General features: G+C 34.5%; 3 protein-coding genes across 3 annotated transcripts; 1 reads left to right on the top strand and 2 right to left on the bottom strand.

Moving 5' to 3' along the window:
• Positions 1–1,851: 1,851 nt before the first annotated feature.
• On the bottom strand, positions 1,852–4,396 carry LOC114182994 (uncharacterized). The gene is made up of 5 exons (XM_085672985.1): positions 3,928–4,396; positions 3,694–3,829; positions 3,241–3,464; positions 2,782–2,955; positions 1,852–2,269 (listed from the first exon to the last, which is right to left on the bottom strand). Exons 1-5 carry the CDS (start codon positions 4,087–4,089, stop codon positions 2,183–2,185), a joined length of 783 nt encoding a protein of 260 aa, XP_085529111.1. The 5' UTR covers positions 4,090–4,396; the 3' UTR covers positions 1,852–2,182.
• Positions 4,397–6,984: 2,588 nt separating this feature from the next.
• Positions 6,985–18,915, top strand: SUS2 (Pre-mRNA-processing-splicing factor). Its single transcript, XM_028073812.2, has 26 exons — positions 6,985–7,471; positions 8,086–8,209; positions 8,329–8,421; positions 8,569–8,959; positions 9,134–9,620; positions 9,742–10,532; positions 10,648–10,733; positions 11,463–11,645; positions 11,782–12,096; positions 12,183–12,487; positions 12,558–13,012; positions 13,104–13,230; positions 13,584–13,825; positions 13,897–14,020; positions 14,123–14,312; positions 14,410–14,517; positions 14,646–14,899; positions 15,022–15,638; positions 15,715–15,821; positions 16,035–16,289; positions 16,377–16,850; positions 16,993–17,154; positions 17,304–17,501; positions 17,581–17,859; positions 18,061–18,303; positions 18,466–18,915. The coding sequence occupies exons 1-26, from the start codon at positions 7,200–7,202 to the stop codon at positions 18,658–18,660; spliced, it is 7,077 nt and encodes a 2,358-aa protein (XP_027929613.1). The 5' UTR covers positions 6,985–7,199; the 3' UTR covers positions 18,661–18,915.
• A 536-nt stretch (positions 18,916–19,451) lies between these two features.
• On the bottom strand, positions 19,452–22,192 carry LOC114185873 (PTI1-like tyrosine-protein kinase At3g15890). Its single transcript, XM_028073814.2, has 4 exons — positions 21,811–22,192; positions 21,242–21,389; positions 20,462–20,724; positions 19,452–20,384 (listed from the first exon to the last, which is right to left on the bottom strand). The coding sequence occupies exons 1-4, from the start codon at positions 21,852–21,854 to the stop codon at positions 19,736–19,738; spliced, it is 1,104 nt and encodes a 367-aa protein (XP_027929615.1). The 5' UTR covers positions 21,855–22,192; the 3' UTR covers positions 19,452–19,735.
• Positions 22,193–23,717: the final 1,525 nt, after the last annotated feature.

Below are 23,717 nucleotides of genomic sequence, written 5' to 3'. Positions count from 1 at the left end.
ATATATATCATTACTTTTTTTTTAAAAAATCAATAACTCACACTAAGATATGTTAAAAAGTAAAAGACTAAAAGAAAAAAAATATATAATAAACCTAATAGATGACTAATTTAAAAAACTAAATATGAAATTAACAAAATTGTTGATGCATTGACTGCATGAAATATGTTGATTGAGAAATTGTCATATGTGATATTGATAAAATAAAGAGATTTTACCAATTGAGAAAATGAATGGACAAGTCAACACAATGATGAACGTAAAATTTGACATATGAGAGATGTCAAAAATAATGTTGTTGGATGAGCAAATTCACTGTCAATATTATAAGTTTTTTGCAACACTTCATCACACATGAGGTAATTTTTTAGTTTAAGTTGATGAGGGAAAGTAACAGATACGATTCATTTTACGTGTTGTAAAGCTGCAACATTTACTTATTTTATGTGTTTTCATTTAATAAGAATGAAATTGAATTTTAATTTGAATTATTAGTTTTTATTTTATTGCCTTTAATTTGATGTATGATATCAAGACATTACTTTCATAAATTGTGTTTTTGTTTATTGTATTTTTTATTTTTGTTTTCATAAATTTCGTTTATGTTTTTCAAGTGATAAGTAACACATTTTTGGTTCACAAATAAGAGATAAAGAGGTTAGAAAAATATAAAAGACCCTCAAGAATGGAGCAGTTTATTTTAGACCACAATTAATATTTCAGTAAGTAAAATCAGATAGCTAAATATGAGAGGGATTTTATGTGTAGAAAATTTGTCCATCTAAAAGAATTTTCATTATTTATCCAATTTGGATTACAATTTCATTTGCAACTAATATAAGAGTTCCAATCAAATTGTCTCTCAAAATAGTACTTATTATGAAGAGCTCGTCAACATATTTTATTCAATCTTAAAATGTTTTATCTGTGTAATGAAGTTTACAAAATCAATACTACACTTTTATTGTAACTAATCTTAAATATTAAATTCAAAAATTTTATTTTCAAACATCTCAAACAAGATTAACCACAGTTAATATATGACTTTAGAAATTATGATTAGATAAAAACAATGTTCATCTTCTCGATTGTTAAAGACAATTACGCTTACTTGATGCCCGATAACATTTTTATGTTTGTGATCCTAAAAGACAGTGTTTAAAATAATGAATCATAATATAATGCAGTATTGAAAAAGTGATTTCCATATGATATTATTACTTGCGCGCTGGAACATCATGACTTGAACATGGCTATGAAAACACACTCAATACAAAACTAACAATATTTTCAAATAAGCTAATGTATCATAATACCATTTATATGTTCCTCTAAACTGGATAATATTTTTTAGCGATGTTGAACAACATTGCCGAAGAAAATTATGATGCATAACCTAAAATTAAAAAGTATTCATAAAATTTAAATAATTCCAAATATTATTGCAGAAATTTGAACATAAAATTTAGAATTAATAATATAAAAAATCTTTTTGTATCAAAACCCCTTTTTTACAAGTTCTTGTACTTATTATGTATCTCCACATGTTTATTTTAAATACACAGTGGATAAAATAAACTAAACAAACTATTTTGTTATAAGTGGTACTGACGACAATGATCTTCAAAAAATTTGTTACTACATCGTCTCCTTTTGTATTTTCTTAATCTGGATCACAACATTTCTATATGAAAAACAAACTTTAAGTTACACATCTACAACTAACTTCCCAGAAAAAAAAATGTACAAAGCACGAACTCAATCGTTTAACCAATCAAAACTTGGAGCAAGTATATAATCTCTGCATGGAAATCAATATTATCATGTATGGAATAACGACTGCAATAGTAATAATCGAAAATAGTAAACTTAAAACATAATTGGCAGTAAACTGTTGTGGTGGTACATCAAAGTGATTTTAACATTCTTAGTAATTACAGTACACTCAAATCTCAATGCTAAAGTAGTGATAAATAATTGAATTAACTGACGAATACTCTCATCTATAGTGTCAAATTCTATCCAACTCACCCCGAACTGTGGAGATTGTTACCATTCCTTGACCTACAGGAGCAACACAAACTGCAACAAATCAACAACAAGCATTTCTTTCTCTGGGATAATTAATTAACCAAATGCAGCTATTTTACTGCCTCAAATAATACTCTACATACAGATCGCCCTAGAAAGCATCAGGAGGGAAACGCCCAGGAAAAGAGTTGTACTGTTGTGCCTGATTCAAATGCATTCGCAAAGCATAGTTATTCACCTGTCAACAAAAGCATAGGACACAGCATTAATCAGCAAGCACAAAAAAGTTTTAACCAAACAAAAATGGGTCATGATTATTAATCTAAGAATAACATCCACAATTATAATATAACTATTAATCCCTCTGTCTACGACTTGACGAAATAGTACCTTCTCATATCCTAACAGGCTGAAACAATGGACAGATTGAACCATAGAGTAAGACAAAGAAGGAGGAAGTTGAGAGATGAACCGTGAAAGGAAAATTCTCACTTAAAAGATCTGTGGTTGATCGGAGATAGATAGTGGAATTACTACCAAGTCTAAATCCCATGGGGAGATACACAGTAGCATATCCACGATCATCAATCAAGTCATTCCTATTTCTAAAGTAAAAATGCTAACGACATTTTCTCCTTTTCTCTTCAAATTTATAAAGGAAAGGGATTCAAAATTTATGCAGACAATAGTTCAATTTCAAACTTCAAATCCCAATGTACGACAGTGAAGTCAACCCCAACAAAGCTGTACCTCAAGAGTTCTGATCTGCTCCTGATATTGAGACACCAACTGCTTCAACTGCTGCAACTCTTGGTTTTTACTATCGTAATCGGAAAGACGTTCAAACTGGATTTTAAAAGCATTTTTAAAACAATTTTTCTCCTTAGTCAGGGCTTCAATTTGCTCCTTCAGCATCAAATTTTCCTGGAAGTGAAAACCACTTATGAGTTACAACAACCAAAACTAACACATCAGTTATTTATTAATATAACCAAACTGATACTTCAACATGTAGCTATGCACTGAGAACATTACTTACCTACATGCAAGATATATCAACGCATCATACAGACGAAATTTAATGCATACAAGCCTTAAATGCAGGAGCAAACAGACTATTCTAATCTACAAGAACAGCCTTCCAAATTCCCATGACCAAATTCTTAAAACAAGTACAGTTAACGCAAGCAATTGAAGCACGAGATATACCCTTTGAAGGGCAGTTGTTGCCCCAGAAGTGGCGTGTGCACTAATAGATTTCTCTAAAACCTCTAGTAATCTAGCAGCTCGAGCTCTGGCATCATCAACGCTGGTAGCACATGTCATCTCTCTGACAAACAAGTCAATCCACTCTGCTCCATCAGCAGGAAAGTTGTCTGCAGCCGGCTGACCCCCAGAAGCACATGCAGCATCCACATTCTCTTCCAAAGAACCTGCAAGTTTTTTCAAAATCAAACCAACCAGATCCTTTAATTAAGCCATACAATTCTATTAAAGAGATTAAAGAAGATACCAAGACACAACGAATATCCAATTGAAATTCAAAAGCCACAGGTACGAACATTATTAATTAATCCAACTATAAATTAAAATCGATAATCTTTAATCTTCTGGCGAGGATTTAAATAACGGTAACCTAATAACCTAATAACTTAATTGTACCTGTGTGTACAACGTCAGGGTGGGGTTGAGGAGCAGCTTGAGAATTATCATCGTTAGATTCCAGACGGAGGCCGTGGAGGCTCTTGATGGCAGCATCTAGGTCGTTACCATTTTCTTGGAGGGCTTTCTCGAGGATCTGTGAGAATAACAGAAAGCAAAATTAGCATGAATTTGAATATAATTACGAAAGACAGCATCAAAGAGAGAAAGAAACAGAAAAAGAAAAAGAAAAACCTGATCATCCATATGAGGGAAGAGAGGGCGAAGGTGATCGATGAGGGAAGGGAGAGAGAGGCGAATTGGGGAAGATGAACAGCGGAGCCTCTTGGATACTGGCGGGGAAGGTGGAAGCTCTTCGAACAAAGATCTCTTGTTTCCACACACCGCAGCAGACATCGTTCAATTGCAACAATTGTGCCCGCTCTTCTTCTTCTTATTCTATATTTTTCTTCCCCAAATAATAATACCAATTCTATTCAATTCAATTCAATTCAATTCCACACGAGATAGGGTTCGGTTAGGGTTGAACGGAGAAGAAGGGAACAACAATGCGAAGGAAGAAAGGGAGAAATGAGGGTTTATATCAATTTGTTTGTTATAATATGATATTCGTCTCTTGGATGGGTCAAGTTCCCAACAAACAAGTTACGTTACGGCCTGTTCCGTCCTATTCTAAATCCAAAACCAGGGTTTCCTATCTATGCCATCTAACCAAAACTTTCATCTCCTAATCTCATCCTCCTAATTTTTTTTATCTGTAACTTAATCAAGTATATACACTCTCTGAAAGGTTTAAAATCCTGGTTAAAATTAGTGAGAGACTTCAAAAAAAAATTCTACCCATAAATTCTATATTATTGACTTTTTTTCTAAACAGTGTATATTGTCTCTTTAAACCCTAGTGAAAACATATACACTTTAATTTTTTTTACTATAGTAACATTTTTTTTACTTACTAAAATAAAAAAAAATATTATTAATTTTTTTTTATAAAACTATATTGTAACATTTCATTTTAATAATATGATACTACTAAAATAAAATATGAATATTCAAAAGATAGATAATCATCCCTATACATTATTAAACTAGTATACTATGATTCTACCAAGAAATTATATCTAACTTTATGTAACATTATTCAGCTCCTTAGATAGTTAACTCGTCCTCCATCAGTTGCATTTTCATTTGTTCACACTAATAAAATTATCATTACAAAAAAAAACAACAACAAATAACACACAATCAACAAACGAGTGTAAGCTAATTTACAACAAAAATATCATATATAAAACATATAATTCATGTTATAAGATTTTATCAATCATTTGTAAACATTCGATTTACAAAAGAATATTATAAAAGACTAAAGTAACACCACTATAGAATCTACTCACGAGACCTGTGGAATTATGCCAAACACATACACCATCATAAAACCTACTTATGAGGCTTGTGGAATTATGTCAAAGGTATACACCACCAAAGAATTACAAACCCATGAAATTATGTCAAACACACGAGACCTAAATAATTACGCTAACACACAAGTCACCTTAGAATCTATTATCGAAACCCATGAAATTACACCACCATATAATATACTCACGAGATCCGTGAAATTACATCAAACACATATGCTACCATAGAATCTACTTTAAAAAGTTGTGAAATCATGCCAATCTCATATGCTACCATAAAATATACTTAAGAGACCTACGAAATTCGGCCAAACACATACATTACCATTGAATCTACACATGAAACCCACAAAATTACCCCAAACACGTATGTTCCTCCATAAATATTATTTCACGGCAAATTTCAATTACCAAACAATCATCCATATTTGTATTCCTCCATACTAAATAATATCATTTTCGTGATCAATTACAATCCATATATATATATATATATATATATTTTTTTTTTCATACATACTCATATCCATTAACAAACTAATAATCATCATCATAATTTCATACATCATTATACACATGCATGTTCATCGATTAATCCATCAACAACTATATCAACAACCACATAAAAATATGATTTCTCATTGCAACGTAACATGTTAAAATGATAACATTTGCTTGGAGATGATGTCTCATTCAATGCATTTTGTTATATAAATATTCAAAGTGATAATATAAAAATAGAATGACAATAACATGTATCATTTGAACTTATGTATTATTAGGGGCTTAATCATCATCATCATGTCAACTGAATTATTTGACATGCCTAATAAAAGTATCTTTTTCTGCAAAGTGATATTTGATGTCAATATATTTAATTATTTCATAATATTTTTAATTTCTGATCAAATATACAACACTTTAATGGTCCAATAAATCATTATTTTATTTTAAACTAAAATTGCTAACCAAACTTATAAGCCGGATCACTATTTTCTTTTTACATTTTGCATTATCAATATTCGTGAAAAACTTTCAAAATTTATAAAAAAATATATTTTTTTTCCACGGATTTTATACAACTGAAAATTGTGAATAATATACTTTTAGGAATTGTATTCCAGAACATTTTTTATGCAGTGAGAAATTGTTCATAAATTTACTTAGTGGAAAATTACTCAGGAAATTTGGTAAGAAATATCTTGAATATTCATAATGCATTTTACTTAATAAACTGCTATAATTGTTTCCAAAAAAAGAAAGATAAAAACACAAATTTTTGTTGACAAAAAAACTATTGTAATAACAAACTTTCAAAAAGCTAAAAGTTAATTAATATAATAAATCACATGAACTAAGTACCATCCATAACAATAATATAAATAGCACAATTTATTACCATCTAATACACTTAAACTCACTTTAGCATAACATGTAGAGTGTCTTTTGGAGACACAATTACTTGTTTTGGATTAGAGATGTGTTATCGGTGTGTAAAAAGAGTTTGAAGATTAGAATAGGAGAAGATAACAATTTATAAAAGTCTTTATATAGTATAGGTGATCTTATAAACACGAGTAACAATATTTTTTTTAATTTTAAATTATAACATTTAAAATAAATTGAAGATCATGCAATATATAATATTTTTAGTTCATGAACAACTTCAACTTTTCACAACTATATACAAAAAAATACAAGAAGTTATAAATAAAGATACTAAAATGAATTCTGAAAAAATGTTGGGGCCATCACAATTGGGCTGAAACATGGAGCCCAAGTAAAGCTAACCCAACCACGAAGGCGGTATGAAAAAATAGGCGGCACGTGGTAGCTTCGTTACTTACTAATAGCAATTTTCGAACACCCACTGTCGTTCCGTTTCCACCTTTCAGTCACTCAACTCTGTTTCTTTCATATCTCACTCATAAACCCTAGAACTTACAAATCTTCCCGCAGAGAGCCCTACAAGGCTCTTCGTTCAATCCACCCACGAAATGCTCTGAAACTATTTCCAATCATTTGCACCACGCTACTTCGTCCAATTTCTGAAGCTTCAAGCTCCGACAGAGTAGCCTTTTCAAGATGTGGAACAACGGGCAGATTGTGCCGCCAGGAACTTCCGTTCCCCCGATTCCTCCACCTCCGACCGCGCAACCGTCGTACACCGTGCTTCCGCCCCCGCCTCCACCTCCCGTGCCTATGGAGACCGAGGCCGATGCGGAGGCGCGGCTCGAGGAGAAGGCAAGAAAATGGCAACAGCTCAATTCGAAGCGGTACAGTGACAAGAGGAAATTCGGATTTGTCGAGACGCAGAAAGAGGACATGCCTCCAGAACATGTCAGGAAAATCATCAGGCAAGTGTTATTTTTTTTTCACGCCTCCCTGGGGATTTATTTTTCGACGATTGTTGCTACAAGTGTTCTGTTATTCATAACATGAAGTTTTGGCAGTGGTCAGTTAGGAAATGAAATACAGTTGGCTAACGAGACTATTTATGCAGTCTTAGAATTTAGAAATGAGATTGAAGTTGCTTTGTTTTGCTGGGGAGAAAGAATGCCGGGTTATAACAAAAGTTAGGGCTAGCTGATTAGAACCCATATTTTCCTGTGTTATGAACTTTGAACAGGATAATTTTCTTTCTGCATCTTGATGCGCTTAATTGATTTTTCCGTTTTGACTCCAAGAAATGTCTCAAGTTTCTTGGACGTTATTTGTGTGTTTTAAGCTTTGTGATGATCAAGGTTGGCTTGAAGATTGATGTAGAAGTATGTTTGTTTTATATCAGTTGGTTGATGCCAGAATGTATCACTGAATGCTTATTTGTTTGCAATAATTGTAATGTGTTTGAGTTTCTGACTTTGTATTGCGTAAATAACGAATTATCGTTCCCTGTGATGTTTTGCTAATTTAATTATGGTGTTACTACCATATTTTCCAGTAGTTATTATCTTTATGCTCTTTATTTCAGGGATCATGGCGACATGTCCTCAAAGAAATATCGTCATGACAAACGTGTTTATCTTGGAGCTCTTAAATTCATACCACACGCAGTTTACAAGCTCCTGGAAAATATGCCTATGCCATGGGAGCAGGTTCTGTATATGTTCCAGTTCCTCTCGTTTGATCAATCTGGCTGTCTAGTTTTCCTCCCTTTCATTTGATTCATTGTACACAGTAATAACTTCTATAAATCTACTTTTGATAAGTGTAGGTTCGAGATGTGAAGGTCTTGTACCATATTTCAGGGGCTATAACATTTGTTAATGAAATACCATGGGTTGTTGAGCCTATTTATCTTGCTCAGGTTTGTTATTCTAATGTCGTTGTACTGTACGCATTAGCAGCTTATAATTGATTTTGCAGTAAAAAATAAAAACAGTTATATTGTGTATAATCTTGGCATAGCATTTGTTTTATCTCTATACTTATGCACTAAAAAACTATTGTGCAGTGGGGTACCATGTGGATCATGATGAGAAGGGAAAAAAGGGATCGGCGTCATTTTAAGAGGATGCGGTTTCCCCCATTTGATGATGAGGAGCCTCCTCTAGACTATGCAGATAATCTTTTGGATGTTGATCCTCTAGAGCCTATTCAACTGGAGCTAGATGAAGAGGAAGATTCTGCTGTGTATACTTGGTTTTATGACCATAAGCCCCTTGTGAAAACAAAGCTTATAAATGGTCCTAGTTACCGGAAATGGCATCTCTCCCTCCCTATAATGGCAACTCTGCATCGACTAGCTGGCCAACTTCTGTCAGATTTAATTGACCGCAATTATTTCTACTTGTTTGACATGGAGTCATTTTTTACAGCAAAGGCTTTGAACATGTGCATACCTGGTACTTAGATTTCTTTCATACCTATATTCTTTGCTATTTGTATTAAAAAGTAATTATACTTAAGAACTGGGTCAGATATTGATTTTGTTACCCTTCAAACATGATATTACAAAGTATATTAGATAGTCAAAATTTTGGATTGATTTTTTTTTTCTTTTTATGCTTGCCATCCAGGTGGACCTAAATTTGAACCTCTCTACCGTGATATGGAGAAGGGAGATGAGGACTGGAATGAGTTTAATGACATCAATAAGCTCATTATAAGGTCACCTCTTCGGACAGAGTATAGAATTGCTTTTCCTCACCTTTATAACAATAGGCCTCGCAAAGTAAAGCTCTGTATCTACCATACTCCCATGATCATGTACATAAAAGCTGAAGATCCTGATCTGCCTGCATTTTATTATGACCCCTTGATACACCCAATAACCAGTTCGAACAAGGACCGGCGTGAGAAGAGAGTTTATGAAGAGGATGATGATGATGATTGGATATTACCAGATGGTGTGGAGCCTTTGCTTAAAGATACACAACTTTATACAGACACTACAGCTGCTGGAGTCTCCTTGCTGTTTGCTCCTCGTCCTTTTAATATGAGATCTGGTCGGATGAGGCGGTCAGAAGATATTCCTCTCGTGTCAGAGTGGTACAAGGAGCATTGGTAAGTTGTAGCTTTATCTCTCTCGTATGCTTTCTTGTGTCTTTCAATTATGCACTTGGCTTTTTGGCATTACATTTTTCACGATACAAAAGTGAACTGTTTCTTTTTTATTGCCCAACAGTCCTCCGTCATATCCTGTCAAAGTTCGGGTTAGTTATCAAAAGTTGTTGAAATGTTTTGTGTTGAACGAGCTGCATCATAGGCCTCCTAAAGCTCAAAAAAAGAAGCACTTATTCCGTTCTCTCCAAGCAACAAAGTTTTTCCAAACCACAGAACTTGATTGGGTAGAGGCAGGTCTTCAAGTTTGTAGGCAGGGGTATAACATGCTGAATCTGTTAATACACAGGAAAAATTTGAACTACCTTCATCTTGATTATAATTTTAATCTAAAGCCTGTGAAAACCTTGACTACGAAAGAGCGGAAGAAATCACGATTTGGTAATGCTTTCCATCTATGTCGAGAGATCCTCCGTCTGACTAAACTTGTGGTTGATGCCAATGTTCAGTTCCGTTTGGGGAATGTTGATGCTTTCCAGCTGGCAGATGGTCTGCAATATACTTTTTCACATGTTGGTCAATTGACTGGTATGTATCGATATAAGTACAGGCTTATGAGGCAAATAAGAATGTGCAAGGATTTGAAGCACTTGATTTACTATCGTTTTAATACGGGGCCTGTCGGCAAGGGACCTGGATGTGGGTTTTGGGCACCAATGTGGAGGGTTTGGCTATTTTTTCTTCGTGGTATTGTGCCTCTTCTTGAACGATGGCTGGGCAATTTACTTGCACGCCAGTTTGAGGGGCGTCATTCAAAAGGCGTGGCAAAGACTGTCACTAAACAGCGTGTTGAGAGCCACTTTGACTTGGAGCTTCGGGCAGCAGTTATGCATGATGTGCTTGATGCCATGCCAGGTAACAAAATTTTATTTAACATATATTCTTTCGATTGAGTTTATTTTCGTCTAGTGGTCTGTCACTTTTTCTATTGGATTTACTAAACTTATGGTGTTTTCCTTGTTGATGGTAGAGGGTATAAAGCAAAACAAGGCAAGAACTATATTGCAGCATTTGAGTGAGGCTTGGCGATGCTGGAAGGCAAATATTCCCTGGAAGGTAAATGATTATCTGATTGTAACCCTTTATATATTTTGCCAATGTTAGCTTAATTTTGGATTAGTTGTGAACCAGTTTGTTTAAACTCCAAATAAATGTTTCTGAAATAATCAAGTATTTTAAAAATGACTATATTAAGTAGATAGAATTTGCTAATAAGAAAAAGCAGAAAGCCTCTTATTTTCAAAAGAAGTAGAATAGTCAATCACATAAAAAGTAGAAATATTTTTGTTTTATTAGAAAACGCACTTGTTTAAAAATTAAATGAGCACAACCAAATTTGCCCAATATCTTAGAATTTAGAAAATTAGTGTTTATTTTTTTGAAAATAAATTAATACAATCATTTACTAAATTGTATTGGTGGGATAAATTTTTGTTGTTGGTGTTGTTGATACTGTTGGTGAAATAGTGAAACTAAAAACATCGTTGGGTTACTAATGCACTAAATTATGTTGCTAGTTAATAGCAAAACTTAGTTCTTGTTACTTTTGAAGAGCACTTGAAAGATGTCTAAATTGCTTGTCTATAAGCTGTTCAAGGTCCTGAGTATAGTGAGGCACAATAAGCAGCGAAAAACATTATTCTGAAAGTTTTCAGGAATACAATTCAAAATATTGTAGCTTAGAAAAGCCATTCCTTCCTTTTGCTCTAAAATATTTATTTGGCCTCATCTGAATTTAGTTTTCTCCTTCATAGTCTCGCTATTGATATATTTCATAATATGTAGGTTCCTGGTCTGCCTGTTCCAATTGAGAACATGATTCTTCGATATGTGAAATCAAAAGCAGACTGGTGGACAAATGTTGCACATTATAATCGAGAGCGTATAAGAAGAGGTGCAACTGTGGATAAGACTGTCTGTCGGAAGAATCTTGGAAGATTGACACGGCTCTGGCTGAAGGCGGAGCAGGTGTGTTTACTATTTTCTGACTGATATGATTTTTTGCTGGCTAACTATTTCAAAGAATTGTTGAACGAGTCAGTTCAATAATTTTTTTCAATAAATGTCTGTGTAGTCACTTCCTTGTCGTTGATACTTTATGCAGGAACGTCAACACAATTATTTGAAAGATGGTCCGTATGTTACTCCTGAAGAAGCGGTTGCAATCTATACAACAACTGTACATTGGCTGGAATCTAGGAAGTTCTCCCCTATTCCATTTCCACCTTTATCATACAAGCATGACACCAAGCTGCTTATCCTTGCACTTGAGAGGTTGAAAGAATCCTATAGTGTTGCAGTGAGGTTAAATCAACTGCAAAGAGAAGAGCTGGGGCTGATTGAACAAGCTTATGACAATCCCCACGAGGCATTATCAAGAATCAAACGACACCTGCTGACACAGCGTGCCTTCAAAGAAGTATGTGCCAATATAATTCAAATTAGTTAGTTTTAGGATGTGCGTTCCTATTACAGGATAACATTAATTTTGTTTTGTTGTGGCAGGTTGGGATAGAGTTTATGGATTTATATAGCTACTTGATTCCAGTTTATGAGATTGAGCCTCTTGAGAAAATTACAGATGCATATCTTGATCAATATCTGTGGTATGAAGGTGACAAACGTCATCTCTTTCCGAACTGGATCAAGCCAGCAGATTCTGAGCCACCTCCCCTTTTGGTTTACAAATGGTGTCAAGGAATAAACAATTTGCAAGGTATATGGGACACAAGTGATGGCCAGTGTGTTGTGATGCTGCAAACTAAGTTTGAGAAATTCTTTGAGAAGATTGATTTAACAATGCTGAACAGGTATGTAATTTGTTGATCACTTTGTGGGTTTACTAAGTTATTTTCACTTCTAATTTTTTTTATGTTACAGGCTTCTGCGGCTGGTTTTAGACCATAATATTGCTGATTATGTCACTGCAAAGAACAATGTTGTGTTGTCATACAAGGATATGAGCCACACAAATTCATATGGTCTTATCCGTGGCCTTCAGTTTGCTTCCTTTGTAGTTCAGTATTATGGATTGGTATTAGATCTTTTGCTTCTTGGTCTGACTCGAGCTAGCGAGATTGCTGGGCCACCACAGATGCCAAACGAATTCATTACTTACTGGGACACAAAAGTTGAGACTAGGCATCCAATCAGGCTTTATTCTAGGTATATAGATCGTGTTCACATATTATTTCGGTTCACCCATGAGGAGGCTCGAGACCTCATTCAGCGGTATCTGACTGAGCACCCTGATCCTAACAATGAGAACATGGTTGGCTACAATAATAAGAAGTGCTGGCCAAGAGATGCTAGAATGAGGCTTATGAAACATGATGGTATAGTATTCTCCATTTTTCATTGTGTGGTGTTTATTTATGTTTACATTTGATTCTTAATATGTTTGACATTTGAATTGTTATAATTCAGTCAATCTTGGGAGGAGTGTCTTTTGGGATATGAAGAATCGTCTTCCTAGAAGTATCACAACATTGGAATGGGAGAACAGCTTTGTTTCTGTTTACAGCAAGGATAATCCAAACTTGCTTTTCAGCATGTGAGTGCTGATTTTTTTCAGCGATTCTAAATTTTTTGCTTTTCGTTGTGAAATGGAAATTGTTGCACATGTTGATCACTTTTTGCACTGCATTCAAGCCTTTGAAAATATTTAACTGGCCTAGGATGTCTGATTAATCATGATTGTGATTGAAAATATGATTTTAAATGGTCTAGGTGTTTTTAGTTGAATTAAAGATATGTCATTCTACTCCCCATATGTAATTTTGTATTTCTATTTGTAATTTACTTGATACCAAATATCTTAATATTATTTTGGGTTTTGATATTTTTTTTAGCCTATGCTTATGATGAGTGAATCTATCTTTGCTTACATCTGTTAATCACCTTTAGGTGTGGGTTTGAAGTAAGGATACTTCCTAAAATTAGAATGACTCAAGAAGCATTCAGTAACACGAGAGATGGTGTCTGGAATCTCCAGAATGAACAGACGAAAGAAAGGACAGCTGTTGCTTTCTTAAGGGTTGATGATGAACACATGAAAGTATTTGAGAATCGTGTGAGGCAGATTCTTATGTCTTCTGGTTCCACTACATTCACAAAAATTGTCAATAAGTGGAATACAGCTTTAATTGGTGAGTGAAGCTGAATTGTAGATACTCTATGTAGAGGTTATCATCAATTTTCTCACAGTCTTTGTTTTCAGGACTCATGACCTATTTTCGAGAGGCAACTGTGCATACCCAAGAGCTGTTAGATTTGCTAGTTAAATGTGAAAATAAAATTCAGACTCGCATTAAGATTGGGCTGAACTCAAAGATGCCTAGCAGGTATTTAATCTTTTTTCTATAGTAGGTATATTAGTTGTTTCTTACTATTTTATTCATATTTATTGGGTTTAAGTGTTCAAAACTGTGCTCTACTGTCATCAGGTTCCCACCTGTCATTTTCTACACTCCTAAAGAAATAGGAGGGCTTGGAATGTTGTCCATGGGTCACATTTTGATTCCACAAAGTGATCTTCGATACAGTCAACAGACAGATGTTGGAGTAACCCACTTTAGGAGTGGAATGAGTCATGAGGAGGACCAACTGATTCCCAACCTTTATCGTTATATACAGGTGAATGGAGTACTATGTATGCATTTGCCTTGTCATGTGGTTTGCGAAGAGTCATATTTCAATGAACTTTATCTTTACGTTCTCTTGGATCATGCAGCCTTGGGAGAGCGAGTTCATTGATTCACAGCGTGTCTGGGCTGAATATGCATTGAAAAGACAGGAAGCACAGGCACAAAACAGACGATTGACCCTCGAAGATCTGGAAGTGAGATTATGATGCCTTTTTATTGATAGTGGTCTTGACTCTGGATAATATACTGGCAATGTGCATCTGCTTTTCTTTGGGACACATCTACTTATTTACCTAATAAGTTATGTTAATCTGTTTTTCAGGATTCATGGGATAGAGGTATACCACGTATTAACACTCTGTTTCAGAAGGATAGACACACTTTGGCTTATGATAAGGGATGGAGGGTGCGCACTGATTTCAAGCAATACCAAGTTCTGAAGCAAAACCCCTTCTGGTGGACACATCAGAGGCATGATGGAAAGTTGTGGAACTTGAACAATTACCGAACTGATGTTATTCAAGCCCTTGGAGGAGTTGAAGGAATTCTCGAACATACTTTATTCAAAGGAACATAGTAAGTCTTATATGCCCCTGAGCTTGCTTTTTGCTGTTTGACTCAGTTTTAACTCTTTATATTGTGTGACTACTATGGAAAGAGATTCAATTAATTGATCTGCTGTTACTTTTCACTGTCAGTTTTCCAACTTGGGAAGGTCTTTTCTGGGAAAAGGCATCTGGCTTTGAGGAATCTATGAAGTATAAGAAGCTTACAAATGCTCAGAGATCTGGTCTTAACCAAATACCCAACCGAAGATTTACACTATGGTGGTCGCCAACCATTAACCGAGCCAATGTTTATGTGGGTTTCCAAGTGCAGCTAGATCTGACTGGTATTTTCATGCATGGAAAGATACCAACTTTGAAGATATCCCTTATTCAGATATTCAGAGCTCACTTGTGGCAGAAGATCCATGAGAGTGTTGTTATGGATCTCTGTCAGGTTTTGGATCAAGAGTTGGATGCTTTGGAGATTGAAACTGTTCAGAAGGAAACGATCCATCCACGGAAAAGTTACAAAATGAATAGTTCTTGTGCCGATATTCTTCTCTTTGCTGCTCATAGATGGCCAATGTCAAAGCCTAGTCTTGTAGCTGAATCTAAGGACGTTTTTGATCAGAAGGCAAGCAATAAGTACTGGATCGATGTTCAATTACGATGGGGTGATTATGACTCTCATGATATTGAACGTTACACTAGGGCTAAGTTCATGGATTATACTACTGATAACATGTCCATATACCCATCACCTACTGGTATATCTCAATCATTTACTATTCTCCATTATATGTATTTTCGTGTGTAGAGCTGACTGTATTATTTTCAATGCAGGTGTAATGATTGGCATTGATTTGGCATATAATTTGCATTCTGCATTTGGTAACTGGTTCCCTGGGTCAAAGCCACTACTTCAACAGGCCATGAACAAGATCATGAAGGTAAATAAACCGTCAGTCATACATCACATATTGGTTGCAAAATTATAAATCACTTACATGTATTCACTTCTATATTTTGGGGATAAAAGTTTTGATCACCTGTTTTAATCTATATTGATTTCATTGCCACCAAGCTATGGTGTCCATAGTGTTTAACGTAAGTGTATTATGTTGTCTAACAGTTGTTAAACTAATAATGTTGTGCATATGCAGTCCAATCCTGCACTGTATGTGTTAAGGGAACGAATAAGGAAAGGTTTGCAATTGTACTCTTCTGAGCCCACGGAACCATATTTGTCTTCCCAAAACTATGGAGAGATATTCAGCAACCAAATCATATGGTTTGTTGATGACACAAATGTGTATCGTGTTACTATCCATAAGACTTTTGAAGGAAATCTTACAACGAAGCCCATCAATGGTGCTATTTTTATTTTCAATCCGAGGACTGGACAGTTGTTTCTTAAGGTTTGTTTACATTCTCTAGTCTTTACTGAGGTGTTTCCAACATTTGTTGTCTGGTTATTGATCTTTCATATCCTACCTGGTTTGCAGGTTATTCATACCAGTGTGTGGGCTGGTCAGAAGCGTCTTGGGCAGTTGGCAAAGTGGAAAACAGCAGAGGAAGTTGCTGCTCTAGTAAGATCTTTGCCTGTAGAAGAACAGCCAAAGCAAATCATTGTTACTCGAAAAGGAATGTTGGATCCATTGGAGGTTCATCTGTTGGATTTCCCCAACATTGTTATTAAAGGAAGTGAACTACAACTTCCTTTCCAAGCATGTTTGAAAATTGAAAAATTTGGTGATCTAATTTTGAAAGCCACAGAACCACAAATGGTGTTGTTCAACATCTATGATGACTGGCTGAAGAGTATATCTTCATACACTGCGTTCTCTAGGCTTATTCTGATTTTGCGTGCACTTCATGTGAATAATGAAAAGGCAAAAATGTTACTGAAGCCTGATAAAACCATCATCACCGAACCTCATCACATCTGGCCTTCTCTAAGTGATGATCAGTGGATGAAGGTAGTTTTGGATTTTAGGCTATTAGTTGCTAAAGAACATTTTTTGCTTTGAATGTTATATGTGGAAAAAGTTGTTAGTTCCTGATTCTGCAGCTTTCTAAATTCTCTTGGTATTTATAGCTTAAAACTTGATGCATTGACAGGTGGAGGTTGCGTTAAGAGATCTTATACTATCAGATTATGCCAAGAAAAATAACGTGAATACTTCAGCCTTGACTCAATCTGAGATCCGTGATATTATACTTGGAGCTGAGATTACTCCACCTTCTCAACAGCGGCAACAGATTGCAGAGATTGAGAAACAGGTTATATATTATTTTGTTTCTTCTTGGATATAAAATTGCAGACCTTTTTTTTTCTCTTTTTCATTTTTTTCATTCAGTAAAACCTGATTTTTTCCTCATCTCCAACTCGAACCACTTCACATCTTAGTTCTGTATTCATTATTTTACAGGCACATGAAGCAAATCAGGTGACAGCTGTAACAACAAAGACTACAAATGTTCATGGTGAAGAACTCATAGTAACCACCACTAGTCCTTACGAGCAAGCTGCTTTTGGTTCCAAGACTGACTGGCGTGTCAGGGCAATATCTGCCACAAATTTATATCTTCGTGTGAACCATATATATGTGAACTCTGAGGATATAAAGGTTTGTGCTAATCTTTCATCTTTTCTGTCAATTTTGATACAGTTCTTATCTGAGCTAAATGTTGGATTTTGTGTTGCAGGAAACTGGTTACACCTATATTATGCCAAAGAATATTTTGAAAAAGTTTATATGCATAGCAGATCTTCGAACGCAAATTTCTGGTTACATGTATGGCATAAGTCCTCCGGACAACCCTCAGGTTAAAGAAATTCGCTGTATTGTAATGCCACCACAATGGGGGACTCATCAACAAGTTCATCTGCCATCTGCTCTTCCAGAGCATGATTTCTTGAATGATTTAGAGCCTTTGGGATGGATGCATACGCAACCAAATGAACTTCCTCAGTTGTCGCCTCAGGTTTTGCTTTCTTCAATTTTGCAATTTGTTTGTCTTTATTCGATTACAAGACAGTGATTTTAGTTACCCTTTTGGAATATAGGAAAGAGTTTTGAAAGGATGCAGATATAGTGTTAAATTGCCCCCTCCCCTATCTTTTGGTTTATCAGGGAATATGCTTCATGTTATCATTATCTCACTTGAGAATTGATCTTATTGCAGGATCTCACTTCACATGCCAAGATCCTAGAGAACAATAAGCAATGGGATGGGGAGAAATGTATTATCTTGACTTGCAGCTTTACTCCTGGTTCTTGTTCTTTAACTGCATATAAGCTCACCCAATCTGGTTATGAATGGGGGCGTGTCAATAAGGATACGGGAAGCAATCCACATGGTTACCTTCCCACTCATTATGAAAAAGTTCAGATGCTTCTTAGTGATCGCTTCCTCGGTTTCTACATGGTAAACTTTCATACCTGCTCAAATTTGTGTAGTTTGTGTGCGTGATAATTACGTTGATTCATTATCTTGTTGAAGTGATTATAATTTTTAATTAAAATTATGAATATTATTATCATCTTGATTTACTGATTATTAACTTTCTGGAAAAAAAAAAAATTGTAGGTTCCTGATAATGGTCCATGGAATTATAACTTCATGGGAGTGAGACACGCTTCCGGGATGAAATACGGAGTGAAGCTTGGTACTCCAAGGGAATATTACCACGAGGACCATAGACCAACTCATTTCTTAGAGTTCAGCAATATGGAGGAAGGGGAGACAATTGCCGAGGGAGATCGAGAGGATACCTTCTCTTGAGATAAAAAATATTTGTTAGAGATATATGCAGTGGCAAATCCTTTAATTTTTGAAACACGTCAGAATATGTTGTATTATTATTTGATGTTTGTGCATCCTACTGATCCTTGGGGTTTTGTAATACCGGTATCATAGCTTTGTAAATAGTTAACAATTCTACTCTACATTTATCTCTGCTTTGGCATATGTATGACGCTTTGTATTTTTCCATGCAAATGCAAGTACATTAATACCTCAAGCAAATGATTTAAAACATCCGTGTTTGTTGGGGGTGAATATTTCGAGGATCTTCTTTTCTAGGATTGTTATGAACTAGTTTTTAGCGTTTAGATGGAACCAATAATTTTAGAGCTAAAATCAAAGCGTAGGTGCGATCTGAGAGATAAATATGCTTCAATTGTAAAATGTTTCGCTTAATTTAGTTGTTAAATGAAGTTAATCTGAGGTAGATTGAGTCGTACAAAATTCTGACAAAGTCATTTCAGTCCAATCAGTTAAGAAGAATCATTATACATATGACTTGGTTTCCGCGAGAATGAAGTGTAATTCGAAGAAAACATGAACCCAAAAGAAAGTGAAACAGTATATGATAATATCGAGCTGTACATTTAAATAAAAGAAAAAGCTATTTTAATTTATTGAAATTTCAGTATACTAAATATATTGTAACGTGGCCTTACGTTTCCCTTATTTTTTCTTGCGGCAAGGCATTACTTTTATTTTTAAGGATGACTATTACCAAACAACCTATAGACAACGGCTCTGTACATTATACCCCCGCGAAAAAGGTGTTTCCAAACAAAAAGTTAAAGTTTTTGTGAACTTGACAATGTGTATTTAACAAATTCCTAGTTCCAGATTTTCAGCAACTCTCATGATTCATAGCTAGCCACGTTCATAGTGTGGAAAGGAGAGAATGCAGCCCCCTCTCTAATAAATAGGTGCCCAGCCCAGTCTTTCCCTGCACATTTAATAAAAAAAGTAATACAAAAAAAAAAAAAAATCGCATATTCACGCAGATTCACAATCTGTATTTAACACATCAAATTCAAAGTTCCATCTCTTTCATAATAGTTCATGGCCCAGTTTTCTCTTCCAACTCGGGTTTTGATTCTTTCTCTTCTGAGATGAAATCGGAACTTCCTTCAGCTGCAAATGTCTCATCATCAGTATGTCCTGCAGCTGGAGGGTTGTTAAAGATTTCATTATTTTCCAGCTGAATTAACTTAACTTTGGATTCTCCCTTCAGTAGTTCCACAACCTCAAGTATTGTGGGCCTCTTCTCTGGTTGATTCTGAGCACACAATAGAGCAATCAAAACAACTCTTTTAAGCTCTTCCTCCACATAGTTACCCTCCAGTTTTGGATCTGCCATTTCACTAAACTTCTTCTCACAAGCTAATGGCAGTGCCCAATCATTTATCGATCTCTTCACCGTAGAACTAAGTTTTTCAAGTGGTTTTTTGCCACTGGCAAGTTCTAGAAGAAGAATTCCAAAACTGAAGACATCACAACTCTCATTTGCTTTACCTAGCATAGCATATTCCGGTGCAAGATACCCGAGGGTGCCCTTAACTCTTGTGGTCACATGCGTTGCCCCATCAGGAATCAACTTTGCAAAACCAAAATCAGCAACCCGTGCCTGGAAATCTGAATCCAACAACACATTGCTTGCCTTGATATCTCTGTGGATGATGTGTGGTGTTGACTGGTGGTGAAGATATCTGAAAGCAAATAAAATTACAGTATCAATACAGTGAAAGAGGTGGAGGAACCAATGGAAAGCCACAATGGCACTTACGCAATTCCCTCAGCAGATCCAATTGCGATGTTCATCCGCCGGCTCCAATCAAGAAGGGATTCTGCTGAGTGCTGTCCATGAAGATGAGAGAGCAAGCTCAAATTCGGCATATAATCGTATACAATTAACCGTTCCTGACCTTCAGCACAATAGCCACGTAGACTGAGAAGATTCTTGTGACGGACTCTGGCCAATATCTCAACTTCAACAGCAAATTCCATGTCTGCTTTGTTGCTCCAAACTTTCAATCTTTTCACTGCAATCTGCAAGTGCACGCACATAGACATATATAGAGTTGCAAGCAGCCATCATAAAAAGATTTTGGCAGAATGAAACAGGTTACCAAGTCAGCCATCAGAAACATTTACATAAGGTTCTAAACAGAGATTTTTGCAGCTTTGAAAGTTGATATTTTGTTATATAAAATGCATTATAGATGCACATCCATCTAGGAGCAGAAATCTGATTGAGAGAAGAAAACTTCCGTACCAATTCCTCATAATCTGATCCCTCTCAGTGTTACATGATAAAACCATCTTAAACAACTCATCTAAAATTAAGAAAGCCAAAAGAAAATTCTTTGTCAGGTCTTACAATCTGTCAAAACAGATCCCACATGCCACTAACACATCGGAGACACACTATTGAGTTAAAGTAACTACATTAACCATTTCAAAGAACACAGCAATAATAATCAAAACAAGAATGATCAAGAGAAACAATAAACCGAAGCTGATTTGGTAAAACAGAATTAAGAAAAGAAAAAGAGAAAGGTCATACTTGCGATCCATCCCAAAGCTGGCCCCAGTACACACTGCCAAATCCCCCTTCTCCAAGCTTGTTATCATAGTTGAAATTATTAGTAGCTGAGTGCAGTTCCTTCAAAGAAAACACCCTCCATGGAGGTTGCTTCTTCCCTCTTCCTTTTCTGCATTGAAAGAGACAAAAATAACCCATCCATTCCAAAAATTCATAATTCACACAAAAAGTTTCGATGTCAAACCGCAAGTAAAAAACCCCACACCTTAGTATAATCATAACAACGATACCCTTGCATGTTATGTTAACTAATGATAAGAAGAAACTCAATCAAAAACCTTCCATCACTATTTTCCCTTGACATTTAACCAACTACACTAACGACTTTTACAAGTTTCGTTGCTTAGAGCAGCTTCACTAATACCTAGAATCTGAGCTAAAGAAGAATCTAAATCTGTCTCTATAAATATTTCCCCCCAAAAAACTAAAAAATTGAAAGCGAAGTGAGTGACGCAGCTATTCATATCTGATCCAAACAATAATAATGATAAAATCATTACAAACTATAGACCACTGAAACATTGTCTTACCGATCCGAACCATTTCCGCAACAAAAGATTGGGCAAAAAGCCATAACCTTCGCGCAAAGCACTCCCCACTGTCTCTGGAACTGAACCTTCTCAATCGACAAGAGAAAAATCAACAAAATCGAAACTTGAAGTTGACCCACCAAAGCAAATCAAGCGCTCCACTCAGAAAGCCGTTACTTTGTGGTATTGTGCTACTCGTCACAAACAAGTTGGAGAGAAACAGAACACAAGCTTTTTCCTGAGATGTTTCTGCAAACGTTAGGTTGTGCGAAACCGAAAACCGAAAAGAAAAGAAAAAGAAAAAGAAAAGTGGAACAATCGGTTATTATTGTTTGATCGATGAGATGGTGTTGGTGTGTAAGGGAAGTCTTCCTTTTTTCTTCCAGCTGTTCGCACATTTCACATTTCAAAACAGAGAAACACGCACGTGGGGTCCATTTTTTCTTTTTCTTCACAACAAAATTTAATGTAAAAAAAATAATTGAAGCTAAAATAAAAAGATTTAAAAGTATTTGAATTCATGTGCTTTCTTTATGTTTATTGCTTCTATTCATCGGCGGCGGTTAAAATTTATATTTAAATTAAATAAATTCATTCAGCATCTTTCTTTGTTATACTATTAACAATTTTATTTTTTATTGAATATTTATTAATATGATAAAAGAGTTATGCAAATAAACTATTTCACATGGAATTCTATCAATGATTCATTTTTATAAGAAAACAAATATAAATGTGTAAATAATGGTAATAAATAAATACCTACGATAAAAAGAAATTTAGAACTTTTAAAAAAATGTTATTATTATTTAATTATAAAGAGGAGTATACGCATTATAATAAAGTAATTTGTGCATACATTCTATTATTAAATAGTAAATATTGTAGTTCAACGTTTGCAATTATTTTAACTTTTTGTCTCGATCATTCTTAAATTATGCATCGTGTAATTAGTTGAAATCAAAGAACATTAACATAACATGATTGCATCATATATATGAGAAAAGTAATGGGAAAAAATATCGAAAGTTGCATTTATGCTTATATTACAGAAATAAAAAATTTCCTACAATTTATAATAAATTTTATATTTAAATTTATTTAAATATTTACTTTTTATATATATTATTTTCCTGGTACAATGTACGGTCCAATCACACTAGTTTTAATATAGTACTGTATAAGAAAATTCCTTAACTTTGACATGGATAATAAATAAATGGTAAAAGTTCCTTCCGGAGTATACAAGACAAAAATAATGAATTTTCTGGTATGCTTATGCTTGGGTGAATTTATTTTATAATTTTTAATAACACCATAAAAACGTAAAAATAACATTAATTTTCATAAACTAAAATCAACTTTTATAAAAACTAAAAATGAAATTTTAGAGAAATTATAAAAGCTACTTTTATCTTATGATAGTTAATTTAAATTTAAATTTAAATTTATCTCATGATAAGCAAGTGAAGTTGAAAATACATCTAATTTATATGTTTTATTTTTATTAGATATTTTCTTTAAATAAAAAAAATTGTCGGTGCTAAAAAAGAGCATTCATACACTACTAACCTTGAAAATCAATCATTTTCGATGTTACGTGAGATTAATTTCTTCCATTAAACCTAATACTTGCTAATTTGTATAAGTTTATTCTTTACTTATATATTTATTGTTGGAGATAAAAAAAAAACTAACAAATTATGCAAAAATCAAATATAGAGATTCTTGATATTAATTATAAGGTTAAATAAGTTTGTTTTCCTTAACTTTCATTAAATTTTGAAATTAGTCCATTTTGAAATTTTTGATCAATTTAATCATTTATTTCTTAAAATACGTGAATTTAGTCATTTTAATCAAAAAAAATTGTTAGGTTTATTTGATTGTTTCGTAAACATTTTAAA

This window comes from Vigna unguiculata, chromosome 5, assembly GCF_037176805.1.
Source record: "Vigna unguiculata cultivar grain cowpea cultivar isolate G323 ecotype 2 chromosome 5, ASM3717680v1, whole genome shotgun sequence".
Taxonomy (NCBI): domain Eukaryota; kingdom Viridiplantae; phylum Streptophyta; class Magnoliopsida; order Fabales; family Fabaceae; genus Vigna; species Vigna unguiculata.
This window is presented reverse-complemented; position numbering and strand designations above follow the sequence as displayed.

Excerpts from the sequence above, each read along its gene's own strand:
- LOC114182994 (XM_085672985.1), bottom strand. The coding sequence starts at position 4,089 with ATGTCTGCTGCGGTGTGTGGAAACAAGAGATCTTTGTTCGAAGAGCTT. Across the intron at positions 3,830-3,927 it reads TCCCTCATATGGATGATCAG|ATCCTCGAGAAAGCCCTCCA; the intron begins GTTTTTCTTTTT and ends TTATTCTCACAG. Across the intron at positions 3,465-3,693 it reads CCCTGACGTTGTACACACAG|GTTCTTTGGAAGAGAATGTG; the intron begins GTACAATTAAGT and ends AAAAACTTGCAG.
- SUS2 (XM_028073812.2), top strand. The coding sequence starts at position 7,200 with ATGTGGAACAACGGGCAGATTGTGCCGCCAGGAACTTCCGTTCCCCCG. Across the intron at positions 15,639-15,714 it reads CATATACCCATCACCTACTG|GTGTAATGATTGGCATTGAT; the intron begins GTATATCTCAAT and ends TTTTCAATGCAG. Across the intron at positions 15,822-16,034 it reads CCATGAACAAGATCATGAAG|TCCAATCCTGCACTGTATGT; the intron begins GTAAATAAACCG and ends GTGCATATGCAG.
- LOC114185873 (XM_028073814.2), bottom strand. The coding sequence starts at position 21,854 with ATGGCTTTTTGCCCAATCTTTTGTTGCGGAAATGGTTCGGATCG. Across the intron at positions 21,390-21,810 it reads TGCGGAAATGGTTCGGATCG|AAAAGGAAGAGGGAAGAAGC; the intron begins GTAAGACAATGT and ends CTTTCAATGCAG. Across the intron at positions 20,385-20,461 it reads GGATCTGCTGAGGGAATTGC|ATATCTTCACCACCAGTCAA; the intron begins GTAAGTGCCATT and ends ATTTGCTTTCAG.